Source organism: Canis lupus, chromosome 27 (genome assembly GCF_048164855.1).
Source record: "Canis lupus baileyi chromosome 27, mCanLup2.hap1, whole genome shotgun sequence".
Taxonomy (NCBI): Eukaryota; Metazoa; Chordata; class Mammalia; order Carnivora; family Canidae; genus Canis; species Canis lupus.
In genome coordinates, this window is record NC_132864.1 from 31,214,091 (window position 1) to 31,229,523 (window position 15,433).

Here is a 15,433-nt window from a genome sequence, read left to right on the forward strand (position 1 = left end):
TGCAATAATGTACATGCAGTCAGCCCAGGGATCTATTTTTAAGGCTGTTTAAACTCTGATTTAAGACAAAATCCTTCCAGGTGGGAAGAGAACAGCTCTGATGCCAGAGGGGAAGCCCTATCTGTAGTTACTAACTTTTCTATTCTGAATTTTTGTCTCCCCATGGGGCTTCTCCCCTTTTAATCCTTCCTTTTTACTGCTTCCAGAGGTTTCCCCTTTAGGGAGTTTTATGTTTTAATAAAGGTATACTGTTTTTTAAACCTTTATTAAGGAAATGTTCAGACATGCTCAAATAGAGTAATGAAGAATGATCATGTCTTCTCAGTCTAATTTTATTACTTCCCACATTTTACATTTTGCTGGAGTATTCTAAAACAAATCCCTTTTTTTAAACCTGTAAATATTATAGTATATGTCTCTAACATAAGTTTTTTTTTAATACTTTATTTATTTGAGAGAGAACATGAGAGAGAGCATAAATGAGGGGAGAGACAGAGGCAGTGGGAAAGGGAGAGGGAGACTCTTCACTGAGCAGGAAGCCTGACACGGGACTCGATCCCAGGAGTCATTGGGCTTAGGTTCATGACCTAAGCCAAAGGCAGATGCTTCATTGACTGAGCTACCTAGGCACCCCAAGGATTTCTTTTTTTAAGATTTTATTTATTTATTTGACAGAGAGATAGAACACAAGCAGGGGCAACAGCAGGCAGAGGGAGAGGGAGAAGTGGACTCCTCACTGAGCAGAGAGCCCGATGTGGGGCTCGATCTGAGGACTCTGGGATCATGACCTGAAGCTAATGCAGACTGTTAACCAACTGAGCCACCCAGGCACCCTCTAACAAATAAGAATGAAAAATGAATTTCCACAAGTACCACAATTAACAGTAATTCTTTAATATCTTCTAATAGCCAGTCTATATTCAGATTTCCCAGTGGTTTCAAAAATGAGTTTTTACAGTTGGTTGATTTGGGATCTAAAAAAGATGGAGACATTGTATTTGGAATGGCTTTTTTCTGTGACAGTAGATTGCATCACTTTCTTCATTTGGCTGATTGTTGTGTCATAATGTTTAACTTGTGCTCTCTTCTCTGGATTTCCTGTAAGCTAGCAATTACCTCCAGAGGCTTGATTAGATTTAGGCTCAGTTTTTCATGTAGGAAGACTCCAAAGGTGGCACTGTGTACTTTTTCTTGCATTGTATCATATCTTGTTCATTTGCCCCAATTCAGTGATATGAGATGGATTGGTGGGATCAAGTAGGGTCAGATTGGAGCAGTCACTGCTTTATAGCTATGACCATGGGACTTGGGTCATTTGAGAACTGTCAGTTCTGACACAGTGTCTCAAGCTGGTCAGGGCAGAATTCCCACTCATAGATCACACTGGGCATTTTTGGTATTGATTTCCCAAGTAGCTTGGACTGGAGATGGGTTTTGGTCTTTTAGTTCTAGGTGGGGCAGCATCACTTGCTTGTTGGTAAATCATTGCCTCTCACCTGTCAGGTCTGTGCGAGAACGGGACAGTCACAATCGAAAGAGTGCCAGCTCCTGTGATGTCTCATCCAGCCCTTCCCTGCCCAGCCGTGCACTGCCCACTGAAGAAGTGAGGAGCCAGGCTTCTGACGACAGCTCCCTGGGCAGGAGTGCCAATATCCTGATGATCCCACACCCCCACCTGCACCAGTATGAAGTCAGCAGTTCCTTGGGCTATACCAGCACTCGAGGTCAGAGAGCCAAAGTATGAGCGTAGCTGGGGACTGGAATATTGTAAGGCAGTACAATCTATAGGCCTCTTGTTTACTGTTTCTCTGTTGGGGACAGCTCCCTTCCTGTAGCAGGGGATGGGGGGATGGTGTGGGGTATAAGTCCCACATCTTAATTATTTAATTATTTCCATGCCAATGCAATGAGAATAAGTCACCTGAGCTGTATGTATGTGCCTTTAGCACCTTTCTCCCCCTCACTATAACTGTATACCTTTCCTTATGTTAATGTAGAGTTCTTCTTAGGCCTAGAGTCAAAGGTGTTTGCTTATTTCCTTATCATTTCCATTTGTGCCATCCCTAAAAACAGCCTCAGTCCCATATTCCACTTTTAAGATTTCTCCTTACAGTTACCTTACCTACTAACCTGGCTTGCACTATAAGGAGCACAGGTGCTGCTTTTTCTGTATCTTATCCTGCCATGCAGCAGTACCTGCAGCTGGAGTCTACAGACCCCTACTGAGTTTTTAAAATACTTTTTATTTTGAAATAATTATAGATTCGTGGGAAGCTGCTATCAGACACGTGCACACACACAGGGAAGTCTATGTACCTTTCATTCATTTTCCCCATGGTGACATGTTGTGTAACTATAGACAACATCAAACCCAGAAACGGACATCGGTACAAACCATTCAAATTCACAAGCTTATTCAGATTTCACCAGTGTTACCTGTACTCATTTATGTATGTGTATTTCTATGCATTTGTTTGTTTTTAAGTAAGTACCATACCCAACGTGGATCTTGAACTCATGACTCCGAGATCAAGAGTCATATGCTCTACCAATTTAGTCAGCCAGGTGTCCCTATGCAGTTTTATTACATGTGTGTAGATTTATTTATTCATGATTATCACGATAATTAAGTTACCAAACTATTCCATCACCACAAGGCTCTCTTGTGCTACCCCTTTATAGCTACACACTCTCACTAATCTCCTTCTCTATAATTTTGTTAATTTCAAAGATATTATGTAAATGGAACCATACCCCTTCTGACTTTTGATCACTGACTTAGGAATGCTGTATACACCCAGCTGCCACCTCTTGCCCTCCTGGAAGGATTCCCAAAGGGTGAGGAGTGTTTTCTATGACCCAGGACATTGAAGGAGAAGCCATCAGCTCCAGCACCATATTATTCACTTATGCCAATGGCCTAGGAAAACTTGACTATAGAAAAAAGTTTGTTTTTTAACTGGCTCAGAATATAAAAAGGAAATGCTGAAAGAGAAAGGAGCAGACATTTAATTACATGACTCTAGTATATAACCTATATCACCTATCATTAATTAGTTTTAGCATTCAAAGGAATTTTAATACATTTGAAATTTCTAGGTTAGCTTTTCCCACTTTCCAAAAATTTCTAAGTTTGCATGACAATTACTCCCATTTTGCTGAAAATATTCTTAGGGTCTGTAACAAAAGCTGAACTTAAAAGTTAAGTCTTTCAAAATCCTTGTTACTCTAAAAGCCAGATCTCTGAGGAAATAACACTGTAGCTTTGAAAATAGCTTTCTTAAAAATTATCTGAATGGTAGAATTGATTTCGATGTCCTTTAGTGACATTTGGGAGTTTATTGGAAAAGCCAAAAAACAATTCACTGAAATATTGTAAGGCAGTACAATCTATAGGCCTCTTGTTTTCTGTTTCTCTGCTGTGTTTAGAGGGTCTTAGCAATTTGCCTACTCAATGTAACATAGAAAACATTTCCCCTTTCCTCTACACATATTTTTGACCCACTTTATCTCTTACTCCTATTTCTCAACCTTTTCAAAGCATGAACTGATCTTTTTTAATTGGGTTTTCACCTTTTATTTTCATGAGAACTAACTAGACCATATTCTTTTTTATTTGGTAAACCAGAGCATCAATTCATTAATTAACAAGTAAAAAATATAGCTTTCATGGAACTCTGAATGTTCTCTTCTTGCATGCAAATCAGCTTTGAGGAATTAACTATAACTGTATACCAGATTATTTGGTAGGCATTGGCTAAATATTGGTGGGCAAGACAGTTCCTTGATGCCATGGAATTTGCATCTGTTGGACTCACTTTCTAACGTGGGTGATTGCTTAGTGAACATGGGATGTACATCAGGGGAGCTGGTTACGGGTTTTAGCTCTTTGATCCTCTTAAGTTACATAGCCTGTGCCCTCCATCTCTATAATAGGGACCTGTCTGCCATTGCACAGGGGACAGGTTGAGTCTAAATATCATGCCACCTCCTTGCCTGGTCAACATTGGATACATTCACCTCTTCATACTTTTCTCCCAAGAATTTTTTTTTTTTTAAACACTGAGTCAGTGGGAGGGTATTCTGATCCACCCAATCATTAGGGCCCCAGACTCCTTCCATCTTGGGATGCCATGGTCATTACCACTAGCCTCCAAAGCTGGCATAGTAGCGGAGAGAGAATGGATATCATGAGTGGAGATAGCTTTTGTGTTCCAGGCTTTCAATTAGAACGTGTCACTTCTACCTATGTTCTGTTGGCTGGAACGAAGTTATTATTTTTATTTTATTTTATTCTATTTTATTTGATTCCAGTATAGTTAACATACAGTGTTATATTAGTTTCAGGTATATAATATAGTGATTCAGTAATTCCGTATATCACCTGGTACTCCTCACAAGTGCCCTCCTTCAACCCCATCACCCTCCACCTCCTTTCTGGTAACTATCAGTTTGATTTCTATAGTTAAGAGTCTATTTCTTGGTTTCTCTCTCTTTTTCTCCTTTGCTCATTTGTTTTGTTTCTTAAATTCCACATATGAGTGAAATCATAATCATATAGTTTTTGTGTTTCTCTGGCAGACTTATTTTGCTTAGTGTAATATTCTCTAGCTCCATCTATGTTATTGTAAATGGCAAGATTTCATTCTTTTTTATGGCTGAGTAATATACCATTGTATGTGTATACCACATCTTCTTTTCTATTTATCTATTGATGGATGTTTAGGCTGCTTCCATAATTTGGCTATTATAAATAATCCTGCCATAAACATAGAGGTGCATGTATCCCTTTGAATTAGTGTTTTTGTATTCTTTGGGTAAATCCCTGGTAGTATGAATACTAGATCATAAGGTAATTCTATTTTTAATTTTTTGAGGAACCTATCTGTACTCTTTTCCACGGTGGCTGCACCAGTTTGCATTCCTACCAACAGGGCAAGAAGTAGAATGAAGTTATTTGGCCCCAGCTCAAAGAGGCTGTAGTCTTGTGTGCCTACACATTGGCTGTCTCTGCCAGGGTCTGTCCTTCTAGTCACCAAATATCTATCTTTATTGTTCCTTCCGCATATAGAATATACCCACTCTGTCTCCCAGGGAAATAACTCAAGTCATTGTATCCAGGTCAAAGTGTAATGTCTCTAGGCTATGTTTTGTCCTCCTCATCAGGTATTGGTATGGCTTCACTGGGCCAGTAATTTAGGAACCAGAACCCCTTTCTCCCAAGTATTTATTTATTTAGCATGGGGGAGGGGCAGAAGGAAAAGGATTGAGAATCCCAAGCAGGCTCCACCCCCCAGTGCTGAGCCCCACAAGGGGCTCAATCTCACCACCCTGAGGTCATGACCTGAGCTGAAATTAAGAGTCTGGCGCTTAACTAACTGAACCACCCAGGTACTCCTCTCCCAAGTATTTAAAAAGTAAACCAAATGTTTCATTTCATTATAGTTTGGTGATTTTACTCATTTCTCTCACTTCCTAACATGTTTGATGTCCAAGATTCTAGTCAGCTTGGCTAATTGCCTGCCTAGTCCTGGTTTCACCGTGGATCTGTGCTTTCTCTTTGTGCCTCAACTCCACAATAACTGACAGATGTCCTGGAGAACATGATGGAGCCACCACAGCGAGACTCTAGCGCACCAGGGAGGTTCCATGTAGGCAGTGCGGAATCCATGCTGCATGTTCGACCCGGGGGATACACGCCCCAGCGGGCGCTCATTAACCCCTTTGCCCCCTCACGAATGCCCATGAAGCTCACATCCAACAGAAGACGCTGGATGCACACTTTTCCTGTGGGTAAGTTGGTTGCCCAGGAAAGCCTGGGCTGGGAATTGCTAGTCCTGGTCCTTGTCACTAACCAACCATGTGGCCTCAGTCAAGCATCTCAATTTCTCTGCATCTCCAGTCACCATCCATGAATTGGGGATAACCATGGCCACTCTGCTTACCCCAGGGGTTCTGAGGGTCCTTGAGGACACATTTGGAAAGGTCTTTGTAACTAATGAGCTGTGTAAAGCTAAGGGCTTCTCATTTTTGTTCCAAAAGGACTGTACTCTACTTTTTTAAGGCTAATGCCCCTCATTCTTTTTTTTTTTTTTTTTAATGCCCCTCATTCTTGTTCATTCCTTCCACTCCTAGCTCTAGCTCTTTCTAGATAGTGATATTATTGTCTTGGTTACACAGAAGTTATAGTACTTTGTCTTCTCTCAGGGGTCTCTGACAACTGGAAAAAGAAACATTTTATGAGAAATGAGTGAACTTTTTTTTTTTTTAGTTCAAATAAATTTTTAAAAAAGATAAAATAAGTGGGTTCTATTTTTTCTAATAAGATGCTATACAGAAATAAAAATGAACTACAACCACATCCAAACCTTTTAAATTTACAAACATAATGAAAGAAGCCCGACATAAAAGAGTACATTCTGTATGATTCCATTTAAATAAAGTTCAAAAGCAATCAAAACTTAAAAATTCAAATTCACTGTTTTTCCTAGCCCGTCCTTTTTGATCTGTGTTCTCTCCTACAGAGGATGACAGTAAGGTTTTATAAAGCTGTGGCTAAAATTAAACTTCAGCTTAATGGGTTCTGACTGGGCTGGGAAGGAACAGATGCATTAAACTACAGGATTTTTTCATGGAAGCAGTCCCACTGAATGCCTGCAAATATCTAGTTATTTCCTTTTCCACTTGCTTTTAGCGTTAAAAGTTAATTAAGTGAGAAATGAACCTGGTTGTTTGGGCTGTAATTGGGGGGGGTCACTCCCAAACTCCTTTTTGTCCCCCTTCTCCCTGCCATAATCAGTCACATGATTTATTTATTTCCGATGTCTCTTTCCCTATGTTGTTAATCCCCATGGACTCCCTTTGAGTTTTCTTATGAGAACCATTGATGTTTGTTGTGTGACGACCTCCAGCTCTTCTTGCTCCCAACCATCAGGTACACTTTACTGAAACAGGACTTCCCAGCTCCACTTCCTCTCTTTCCTCCTCCTGTCCGCCTGGCCTGCTCATAGCTGAGACCCTCCTTTGCCCAGCACCCCAACTTTGCATTTCCTCACTCACATCCTCAGAGGTTCTGTTCTTCCCCAAGCTTATCTGGTAATCTCCTGCTTATCTTTTGCCTCCTCTACATTTGGGATTTCACATACATTACTACTTCTGCCCAGGTGCCCTCTCCTTTAGTTTCTACTAACCTTGCTGAAACTCATGTCTGAAACTTCTCCTTTCCAGAAGCATTTTTTAGTAGACATCTAATTGTGATTTCTCTCCCACCCACCCCATGTCTTTTCTGTACTTGTTCATCCTCTGCTGCTTAGAGTCACAGTTGTCACCGTCTTATGTATTAACAGAATCACTGGCGTTTTACTTGTGTGTTCCTTGTCATTTTGTTTGTGGGGCCCCCTTCTGGGAGGGGTCCTCTACTCCTATATGTCAGTATTTCTCCTCAGCGTCTCAGTTTGACATGCATGAGGCAGAGGCTCCTAAAGTATTCTTAGACTGAACAAGGTGACAGATGTGAGGCCCCACAGGAGGATGAGCCCTGCCTGGAAGAGATGTCCTTTTGGGAAGCTGGGTCAGGCTACATGTGTAACATTCCCCTTGATGTGCTCTCCTCTCAGCCTCTCCCAGCAGCTGGACAGAAGTAAAGCTAAGTACAAGGCACTAGCTGTTGGGTGGGAATGACGCTCAGTGGATCTTTGTCTGGGTAGGACCATCCGGAGAGGCCATCCAGATCCATCACCAGACCCGACAGAATATGGCGGAGCTACAGGGCAGCGGGCAGAGGGACCCAGCTCACTCCTCTGCAGAGCTGCTGGAGTTAGCATATCAGGAAGCTGCTGGAAGGTGAGGATGTGTGTAGGGCTCCAGAAGGTACTTTGAGAAACTACCCAGCACCCAGCACCATGGCAGAAGAGTCTGCTGACTAAACATTTCTATTCATTAGAACTGAAGGGACAGTAAGAGATCGAGCCTTCCTTTGTCGGTGCTGTTGCTTTCACTGGGCCAAGTGCAAAGCAAGCAGCCTGACGCTGTTGCCACACGTGTTACCTGGGCCCTCCTTTAGCTTTAATTCCAAGCACACCTTGTAAAGCCTCAGACACAAGTTTCATCTAGACCTCAGCCAACAGTGAGAATGAGCGCGGAGATAGGTGGTTCATGTGTGTTTCAGGCAGTCTGGCTGTGACTTCTGTCATTTTGGTCACTGAGAAATTCCACTCTTGAGGTTAGAAGTTGTTTATACTAAAAGCAATGGAAATCAAGGCCTGTGTTTACAGAAACAACCCTCCCTTTTGAACCTGAGTTCTAAACGTGTTACAAGGCATCAAGAGAGTCCATGCAGGACTAAAGTCATATAAGCCTTGACAAACATGAGCTGGGGTTACAGCTGGCCTCCCTGTTGCTGTGATGCTTTAGGAAACACTTTGCAAAAGGCGGTCTTTGGCCTTTTTTTCAATCACCATGTCCCATGGGGTAGATGAGAGAAATGGGCAGAGGGTGACCATCTTTACCAGCTTAAGTTGGTATGTCTTTTCAGTTACCTCATATCCTCCTGTCTGTGTTAGCAGGGGGAAGCATGGGACATGGAGGGGTGGACAGCCCAGTATGGCAGTGGGAGAGCAGTTTTGGGGGGCAGGACAAGCAGGCCACTGGAGGCTGGAGCTGGCACACATAGCAAGCACTGCAGCCTGGTAGCCTCTGATGTTGCTCCTAGTTGTTGTCAGACTGTGTTATGTGGCCAGATAGGCGGTGCTGTTTTTGATGAAAAGTCCTGGGACCCAGGGTGAGCAGGATAAAAGAGGTGATGATTTGCATTAAGCCAGGTGGCTGGGCTCTGTTCTCTGCAGGCACAGCACTTCCCGCCAGCCTGGTGACAGCATGTCCTTCTTGAGCTTCAGTGGAACAGAAGAGCTTTCTGTCAGCCTGCTTAGCAACAGTGGTGCAGGTAACCAGCCCAAGAGGTAATGGAGTTGGGATGCTCAAAGGTGCAGGCGCACATCTAGAAAAGACATGGGGAACAGAAAAGGAGGGCCAAGTCTATTTTGGGATCATTTCAGCCACAATTTTGGGTGACCTATTTAGAAGCAGTGCTCTATAATGCATGGAATTATAAATGGCCTGTGTGCTATGTTTTTAGCTGAGAATGCATTGGTCAAGTCACATTCATCATTGGCCTGTCAGTGAGTCGTGACCAAGGGCCACTTATGAGTTTGGTGTTGAGGGTAACACCAGGGACAGCAAGAGTAGCCTCTGCTCTGGTGGAGTTCTTAGTTCTGTGAGTAGGGGGCTCACCCAGCAGCATAAAAACAATCAGGAGAAGCCCAGAGGGGGAATAATGTAGTTCTAGTTATGAGATTACAAAAGACAAGGGTGGCATTGGTGTTTTGAGAAGTGGGCACATACCTCACACTTGAAGGTATAGAATTTTGTTACCTAGAGAGTTACTAGGTAAGGGTTCTGGGTGGAGGCGGGGTGAGTATGAACTTATACAGGTTAGATTCTTTCTGGAAGCACGTATATTTCTACCCTATCATGCAATCATCCTGGGAAGGCATCTGGTATTAAATGTATGTTGCACATGGGGCGACTTAATGCCCAGAGGTGTAGAGATACTACATGAATCTCTCAAGCTCGTGGCCAGGTGTCTTGACTCGGACTGCTGGTCCTTGTTTTGACCACCCTGTTCAGAGTACCTTTAGGATGTGGGGGAGCAGGAGTTGGGATGAGTGAGGGTAGATTTTGGAAAGCCTCAAAAGACAGATACTGTCAGGATGACTGTGAAAATCATTAAAACTTCAGGGACAGAGTGGAAATGGGCCTGCTCTTCTATGTTTTAGTTTTCTATAACTAACTTGCTTTTCTAAAACTTAGCTTAAAGAAGGTGTAGTGAAAGTGAAGCTGTATGCAATTGGTTAATGAAGTATTCTTCCTTTCGTTGGTTGCTTCATCCAACAGTATTTCTAGAGGTCCTTGGCTAAGTCTTGAAAAGCAGTTGGTACTAAGAAAATCCCTAAGAGATTGTAATTGATTCATTTATTATTTATTCCCCCCTTCCTTTCTTTTCTCTCTCTCCCAGTTTCCTTCTTTCTTTTATTCTCTCTCTCTCTTATTTATTTATTTATTTATTTATTTATTTATTTATTTATTTATTTTTTATTCTTTCTCTTTAAATGAGAAAAACAAATTGAATAACAATTTGGGGATAAGAAAGATACTTTTTATGCCTGCACCCAGGGTTCTGAAAATGTTACTTGTAGAGTACCTTCAGGATATCACAATAAAGATAATCTTTCCATTTTGTTAAACCAAGGGGCCATATTATAGGAACCCAGAGTCTGAACTTTCCAGGCTGTTTGGGGTGGAGTTGTACCAAGGAGGACTGCTCTGGGGCTCACAGGACTATAGCTTGAGCTAGTTTTACTGGTGACCTGAAGCAGGGGAGTTCTGGTTTCTAATGGTAACAGCACCAGGATTTACCTGAGTAGTCCTGGAGTGGTTCTGGGCCTGGGAGAGCTAAGGTAGACCAAGTGATTCCTCAGAAGATGAGTCTTTTGGAACTTTGAGATCTACTTTGAGGAAAATAAGGAGGTTTCAAAGAATCCTTATTTGGGGATGGTTGTGGAAGATCTTCTAATGACACCATCACGGAGTCCTCTGAGCCAAAGATTCCTGGGCACACATGTATGGGAAAAGCATTTGTTGCCACATGGATTCCTGGTTCAGCCTTCTCCATCTTGGACTTTTGCACCATAGATCCATATATCTGATGGGCCTCTCTGCTTGGATGACTCCTGAGTACCTCATCCTTAGTTCATTTACAATGAAAATCATGTCTAGTGGTTCTCACACCCACTTTCCCTCTTCTGTTGCCTCTTTCTTCAGACTCTGGCCTCTCCCCTCCATTCTCACTGGCACTGCTTTGGTTCATACCCCTGTCATTTCTGGCTAGGATTATGAAAACAACCTTCTAAGTGATCGTCCTGCTTCTGTTCCTGTCCCCTATGATTCATCTTCCATACTGTCACCAAGGTGATAGTTCCAAATGCAAATCTGATCAGCCCCTCTTTCCCATGTATAAAACTCTCCTGTGGTCCATGGCCTATAATGCTGGTCATTACCTGTCTCCTACCTGCCTTGTGTCCTCATTTGTCACCACTTCCACACATCACTGCATGGAGAAAGACTCAGACTGTAGACTCTTTGAATGTGAGTCCTGACTCCACTTCTAATGAGTAGTGAGGCCCTCGGGCCAGGTAACCTTTATGCGTCTTGCTATCATCATCTGTATCATTAAATGTGATAATCCACATAAGGTGCTTGGACCAGTGCCTGGTGTGCATGGGGTGTGCTCAATGCATGAGAGCTGCCATCGTTGAATACGTTATGAGAGGTGCATGTGTTACATTCCAGCCATTGCTTGGCTCCTCTGGAGATCTTTGTCCTCTTATTTCTTTGCATGGACTAGTCCCCTTGCAGGATACGCTTTTCCCCCTCTCTTCAACCCTCATTCTGCCTGGCAGACGTCAGCACAGTCTTTATGGTTCAAGCCCAACAATACCCTCTCTTTGAAGCCCTCGCTGGTGGTTCTCTCTCATACCCAGGCCTTCCCAGGAGATGGTAGGCATGTTTCCACAGAGCTCCATATGCATAACGCAATTGTACTACTTGGCATATCATGATCCCGCTGTTTGTTTCTATGTCTGTCTCTGCACTAGACTGAAAGAGCTTATCTTTATTCATCTTCTCCCCACAGTGTTTAGCACATTTATTGACAAATGAATTTGTGCTTCCACGACCAAGCTGCCATATGTGAGAAGCATTTGAGCAGCCCAGAAAATTATTCTCTTTAATTGGTATGCAAGTGCGCAATTACATAAATATGTTCTAGAATGTGTAGCTTCTTAGAAAAGTGGGCTCCTTGGATTCTTTTTCTAGTTAGGGTGAGAGAGTTAAGTAGGATCATCCTTACCTTTGCACAGTCCCTTTATGACCAGTAGCATGTATTTTCAAAGGGTCGGGGGTCATCAGGAGGTATATAAGCTATAGCATTGGGATCCCATAGGATTTGAAATCCCGTCTGTGATCTTGTGCTTCCTGATCAATTACGTTAGCTAGCCACAGAAAGAATTAGATAAAAATCATTCCAATTTTTATTATCCTGTACAATAACCAATAAATGTCAGATCTATCAGGATATATCTCGAATCTTTCCATATGTCATCACCCCCACCAGTCCTAGCCCTCTCCAAGGCACCTTCATCTTTTGCTTAGATTGTTACAGTATCCCACTGACTTGTTTCTCAGCTTCCTCCTTTTGCCCTTTCATAGTTTATTTCCAGCACAGCAATTCTGAGTGACCCTCTGAAAATAGAAGTCAGATCATGAAACTTCTGTGCTCAGAACCCTCTGGGGGCTTTCCGGTACACTCGGATTAAAAGCCAAAGGCGTTATAGTAGCTGACAGAACCCCCTGCCCTTTGTGACCCTTTGTTACTGTCAGACCTCATCTCCTGCTTTCCCCTCACGCATTAGTGAAGTGGTTTTCCAGCTGTCTTAGGCACACTGAATCTGAGATGCTTTCTCCTGCTCTCCCCTCTACTATTCCCTGGCACCGAAGAGCTTTATGGGTAAGGTCCACATGTCTGAGTTTGCCCAGGACAGTCGTCCTGGTTTGAATTAATTGTCCTGTATAATTATTAATAGTGTCTCCTTTCACTCTTGAAGGTGTCCTGGATTGGATGATAAATGCTATGGCCATCCTACCCATAGTTTGTTCTATTCCTTCCTTTAGGTCTTATCCAAGTTGCCGCTCTCTACCCTGGCACTCCCCATCCATCTTCCCTGCCTGTTATTTCCCCATTAGACCACCTATCCTACTAGATCTTTTAATTTTGTATTTTTTATTGTAAGCTCCAACAAGGCAAGGATTGTTTCACACATGGCTGTATCTTCAGAACTTAAAACAGTTCCTGGCACAGATCGGGTAGTTGAATGAATACTAACAGCTTTCTGAGGTTAGCTTTCCCTCCACTGAAGAATACTTTTCTTCCCTGTCTTATAATCTTGTTGAACAGTTAACTGGATTCCTTTTCTCAAATGCTTGGATAGTCTTTCTGCCTTGCTTGTGATTTTTTTTTAAGATTTTTATTTATTTATTCATGAGAGAAACACAGAGGGGGCGGGAGCAGAGGGAGAAGCAGGCTCCATGCAGGGAGCCCGATGTGGGACTCGATCCCGGGTCTCCAGGATCAGGCCCTGGCCTGAAGGCGGCGCCAAACCGCTGAGCCACCCGGGGCTGCCCACCTTGCTTGTTTTTTTTTTTTTTTTAAAGATTTTATTTTTTTTATGATAGTCACAGAGAGAGAGAGAGAGAGGCAGAGACACAAGCAGAGGGAGAAGCAGGCTCCATGCACCGGGATCCCGACGTGGGATTCGATCCTGGGTCTCCAGGATCGTGCCCTGGGCCAAAGGCAGGCGCCAAACCGCTGCGCCACCCAGGGATCCCCCACCTTGCTTGTTTTTAAAGTGACTTTTCCTTTCAAGCCATCCTCAATCTTCATGGAATACAGTTTGCTTTCTTTAAACTCACTTTACTCTTATCCATTCCAGAAATGTTTATTGAACTGTAGGCAGTGTGCTAAGGCCTGAGAAGAAACAAAATGATTAAGACACTAGTTCTTCTCATCTCAGGGAGCTCTGGCTCACTGTTCAAGTGGAATTCTATTTGATACAGTTTTGTGCAGGGTAACAATGATGAAAGAGAAGCCCTCTTGTGGGGAGCTGGTTACTGTGTGGTTTGAACATGTGACCTCTGCTACATTGTGATATGATAGATGAGGGAGTGCCTCAGCCCAGTCCTTCATGGTCTTTAGAGTTTAGCATTCAACTTTTGCAGATGCTCAGGTTCATCGTCTGTGTAATTGGCATAAAGATCTTCACCTACTTACAGGATTGTTGTAAGGAGCAAAGGTAGATTGGGCTCCTTAAGGGCAAAATTGTCACAGTAGATTCTTATTTGGGGACAAAGTGGGGTTTAAATAAACAACTAGTTATCTTTTCATTCATTAAAAGAATAGAAAGGAAACAGAAGAACCTCATCTGTGACCTCACCTTCACCTCCTGGGCTTGACAGTTTGCACCATCTGCAGGCACTCAAGCGTGACTCAGATTTTCTTCTACCTTTGGACATGATTCATATGCGAGTCACGATTCACAGGAGTGGTGCCTCTGTGGGTTTCCCTCCTGGCCCTGAAGAATTTCATTTTGAGCATTGTCAGCTGGGGCTTCGTACCTGTACTCTTCACTTGTTTTTCACCATGCTGCCCAGCAGGGACCAGGTGGTTGATGAGATCAGGGAGATAGTTTTTTGTTTTGTTTTGTTTCTTCAAGATTTTATTTATTTATTTGAGAGAGCGAGAGAGAAGAAGCAAAAGCAAGCACAGGCAGGTGGAGGGAGAGGGAGAGAGAGAATCTTAGGCAGGCTCCCCACTGAGCCAGAGCCTGATGTGAGGCTCAATCTCATTTGGTTGAGATCATGACTCGAGCCAAAATCAAGATTTGGATGTTCAACTGACTGAGCTAGCTAGTCATTCTAGCTGTACCCCGACATTCAGATTTCTTGACTGAACAAATGTCAAAAGACAAAACTAAGAAGGTGATTTTCAACATTGGTTCCTCAAGTTGAATGTCTAGCTTTGAAGATCTCCTCACAAATGTTAGGTTGGAGCAGAGCTGATTGACCATGAGGTCTCACCTTGTAGGGCATGTCATATGCCAATAGCCAGTCCATCTGACTGAAAATAAAATCTTAAAGGTAGAGCTGGTGGGAGCAGCACTTTGTTGGGCTTGAAACTGCAAGGAAACTGTATAAAGAGCCTTATAAGAGAGCATAAAATATTTATTTCTTTAAATATTTTTCATTGATGTTTTTTAAAAATAAAGTTTGTGTGTATGTGTGTGTGTGGCATAAAAGGCTGGTGGCTTTAAATGTGCTTTTGTTCTGTAGGGATGGCACAGTTCTGCTTTTGGCCTAAGAACCAGAGCTGCTCTGAGAATCCCTATTGACTTGCCTCTTTGAGCTCAAAGAATTGCCCACACATAAGTTGAACTATTCCTTTATTAGTTTAAGAATTTCAGTTCTTATAGACCCAGTTTGGATTTGAGTTTTCTTTAAAAAAAAAGAAAAAAGAAAGAAAAAAGAGGCTCTAATGACCAAATTTAGCATCTAAACCTGTGAGGTAATGTATTTAATAATTTCCTATTGCTCAGAATGCTTTGAGAATACCAGTTTTGTAATTTTAGGTTCTTAGGCTGAACAAGAAAATCCACCTCATTGCTTCTTAATAGCCATGCTTTGTGTTTGCATGAAGATGGATGTTGTCAACCAAGATAGCTTTTTTAGAAAATTTAGCTCCAAGTGGCTTTTGCTTGTTGACAAA

The 15,433-nt window shown here is 42.5% G+C and overlaps 1 protein-coding gene across 14 annotated transcripts in view; it reads left to right on the plus strand.

Annotated features, from left to right (window-relative positions):
- Positions 1-15,433, plus strand: part of DEPDC5 (DEP domain containing 5, GATOR1 subcomplex subunit) — a 125,285-nt gene that overhangs the window by 49,003 nt on the left and 60,849 nt on the right. For 8 of the 14 annotated variants that reach the window (XM_072803357.1, XM_072803356.1, XM_072803359.1 and 5 more), the window contains 4 exons: positions 1,504-1,724; positions 5,590-5,793; positions 7,707-7,842; positions 8,844-8,941. In XM_072803357.1, coding sequence (XP_072659458.1) covers positions 1,504-1,724; positions 5,590-5,793; positions 7,707-7,842; positions 8,844-8,941 — 659 coding nt within the window. Of the gene's footprint in view, positions 1-1,503; positions 1,725-5,589; positions 5,794-7,706; positions 7,843-8,843; positions 8,958-15,433 lie in introns of all 14 variants that reach the window. The other 6 variants (XM_072803364.1, XM_072803363.1, XM_072803366.1 and 3 more) reach the window with 2 other exon arrangements.